The sequence below is a fragment of the Coregonus lavaretus genome (assembly GCF_964263955.1).
Source record: "Coregonus lavaretus genome assembly, contig: HAP1_SCAFFOLD_2199, whole genome shotgun sequence".
NCBI classification, from domain to species: domain Eukaryota; kingdom Metazoa; phylum Chordata; class Actinopteri; order Salmoniformes; family Salmonidae; genus Coregonus; species Coregonus lavaretus.
Genome location: NW_028158204.1, coordinates 66,994 through 69,890, shown reverse-complemented (window position 1 = coordinate 69,890; position 2,897 = coordinate 66,994). Strand labels below are relative to the sequence as shown.

The 2,897-nt window shown below is 50.1% G+C and overlaps 1 protein-coding gene across 1 annotated transcript; it reads right to left on the bottom strand.

The window, feature by feature from the left end:
* Nucleotides 1–638: 638 nt before the first annotated feature.
* LOC311124302 (transmembrane protein 200C-like) lies at nucleotides 639–2,267 on the bottom strand (the record flags this gene model as incomplete). The annotated part of the gene is made up of 1 exon (XM_084198469.1): nucleotides 639–2,267. One exon carries the CDS (start codon nucleotides 2,265–2,267, stop codon nucleotides 639–641), a length of 1,629 nt encoding a protein of 542 aa, XP_084054595.1.
* Between the last annotated feature and the right edge of the window lie 630 nt (nucleotides 2,268–2,897).

Genomic DNA, 2,897 nt, shown 5'->3' with positions numbered 1-2,897 from the left:
ATGCCAACATTGTGATTACCCACAAGCAAACAGAGATGGTCAATTATGTATTGCTATTGAAGTTTGAATTCAAAACTTCCTCTGGCAATTGACAAAAACTGTGTAAGGACATTACAGTATAAAATACATGCTGTTGAGACAGCAACTCTCAATCGATATACTACTACAGTATCAGTAGTGACAGCGGGTGGAACAGCCACAATTATATTTCTACACATTATAGAAACTATTACATCAAGTGGATGGTACAGTAACTGTACAGTCACCATTTTAAAACTGTCCCTTTTTGGTTAATGTTATCTTTTTGCTGTGAAACTCTTTCATTTGGGTGCGACGCTTCCAACCTACACAAACAAACGCTTGACAAAATACACACAATCTTCAGTTTTCATAGCTCACCAAAGACCATGTTCGGTTTTTGGTCACATTTCGATAATTGCATTTGCAACGAACCACAAGAAACTCTAGATCTCAGATCCTATACAGTATTGTTGTAATAGTCATAATTGTTTGAGTCTGCTGTCAAGTGTCTTCGACCAACACCCTGCCAGTTATCACGTGTTCATTTTGTTCAAGTAAACTCATTACGCCAATCAGCAATCCACCAATCAGCAATTGTCTAATCAGCAATCGTCCAATCATATGTCTGTGCTTTCCACCTCCTCATCATCCAAAACGGAGTCTGACTGAGAGATCATGAAAAGTTTATCTTTGTTGGAGTATCGCCTTGAGCCCCTGTCCTGTGGTTCCCCGGAACTGCTCTCCTGTTCATTGGCTCCTCCTCCTTCCCTCTGACACTTAGCCAGAGCCTCCTCTGAGGTCACTCGGCTGAAGGCGGTCATCTCACATGACTCCCTTGACTCAAAGGACTCCCCCCCCAGGTTGCCCAGTTTGATGTACCCACCGCCTCCCAGTACCTCTAGACGAGGGCAGCTGAGTCGCCGAGACCGTTCCACCTTCCAATCGGTGGGGGTGGATGGAGTGATGCCCAGGTCGATGGACCTGGAGTATTCCGTCAGGGCACTGAGGGACAGGTGGGAGCCTGTCACTCTGTGTCCGGTGGGGGAAGAGGGGAGTAGCTGCACCTGGGAGCCCTGCGTTGCCCCCTGGAGGCTACCACTGCTCTTGTATACTTCCACCGAGTCTTGAGGCAGGAACATGGCCGCCCGCAAAGTCTCTACCTTGGCCTGAGTGGTGGTTTCTGGAACTATGTACTCCACCCGGGCCTCGTTGTCTTCCTCCCCAGAGTCGCACAGCACAGCTCTGCTCCTCCCCGCCTCTGCTTTGGCCGAGGGCCTGCGCTGGTGCTGGTTGGCCCGGTGGTTGGGTTTGGTCATGGGAAGAGTGAAGGCGTTGACCGAGGAGGCCACTATTGTCCGGGTCTCCAACTGTTTGGAGATGGGAATCGGGCTGCTCTGCTGGCCGGCTCCGCTGTGTCTGGAGATAGTGTAGACTGTGTCGGTAAACGTCTGCCTCTCGAGGGACGAGACCCTTGACCTGGTCAGGGAGTGGCATCTGGAGGGGCCCCGACTTCCCTCATCCGGTGAGCCCCCCGAGGGCCAGGCGCCTTTGGCCAGCAGGGCGGCGGTATACGCAGCACTAGGGTTCCCCTCCACCCCTTTGGACTGCACGTAGTTCACAAAGCCATTGAGTGGAGTGTTTTCCTTAGTACGCAAGCTGTGGATGTCGATGACTGTGGAGTAGATGTCCCTCAGGTTGATGACTTTGGTTTTCTTGTCGCGGTTCTCGTGCAGCACCGCGTTGGCGCAGATGAACAGGAAGATGCCAATGCCCATGATGAGGGGCCCGAACACCTTCAGCTTGTCTGAGTACAGGTACTTATCCAAGAACTCGGCCAGGAAGCCCATAGGAGGCTCCTCTAAACCTGTGCCGTTGGAACGATTGTTACTGACCAAATCCCTATCCAGGTGAAATCCGACCTTCGCGTTGTTCGTCCAGTTGCCCGTCAGCCCTGACTCTTCCTTCTTGTCGTAAATCCTTTGGGTTTGGCGCGGCGCTGGGTACAGTGGGCGCTCCCTGGGCCAGTAGCCCAGTATGGCCATGGCAATGCCCACCAGTAGGATCAGAATCCCAATGGCCGCCACCACCCCTGAGATGGAGCAGAGATTCAGCTTGCCCTTGACCACCACCACCTCATTCTTCTGCTTCTTCTTGGCTTTCCTCTTGCGCTTGTTTTCGGCGCGGCTCTTGGAGCGCAGTGAGTCCTGCCTCCTGTTGATCCGCAGCAGGCCTCCGGTGGCGATCATGGTTGGGACGCGAAGGGCAGACGGACAGCTCACTCACTCATCCTGAGGCCAGAGAGAGAGGGGGAAAGAGAGGAGGGGAGAGATAAAGGGGGGAGGGAGAGAGGAGGGGAAGAGAGTGAGAGATAGGCAGGGAGAGAAGGTGAGAGAAAGAGGGAGAGAGACAGAGAAAAGGTTGGATAATAGGTCTAGATGAACAATATTGATGATGATACTCAAGCAGTTCATAATAGTTATTGCACTGCTGAATTTGACATCTGAAACCCTACCTCTTCATAGAGTATCTTTAATAATCCCACATCTGAAACCCTACCTCTTCAAAGAGTATCTTAAATAATCCAACAGCACCCCTCCCCCCATTTTTACAAAAATAAAATAAATGGCCCCATATTTACATGTAAATGTAAATATGGTCATAAGCTTGCAATAATGTAACATTTAGAGAAGAGACACTTGAACAAATGGCAACAAAAACTACCGCATTCCTATTCAGTGCAATAGATCTACACCTCTGCTATTCTCTGACTAATTTAGATCATCCCAGTGAAATATGCTTAAGTTAAGCTCTTTCGGGATGAAGGAGGATGTAAACAATAAGAATCAATGCAAAGTGGCGCCTGTTTTCAAGAGGCT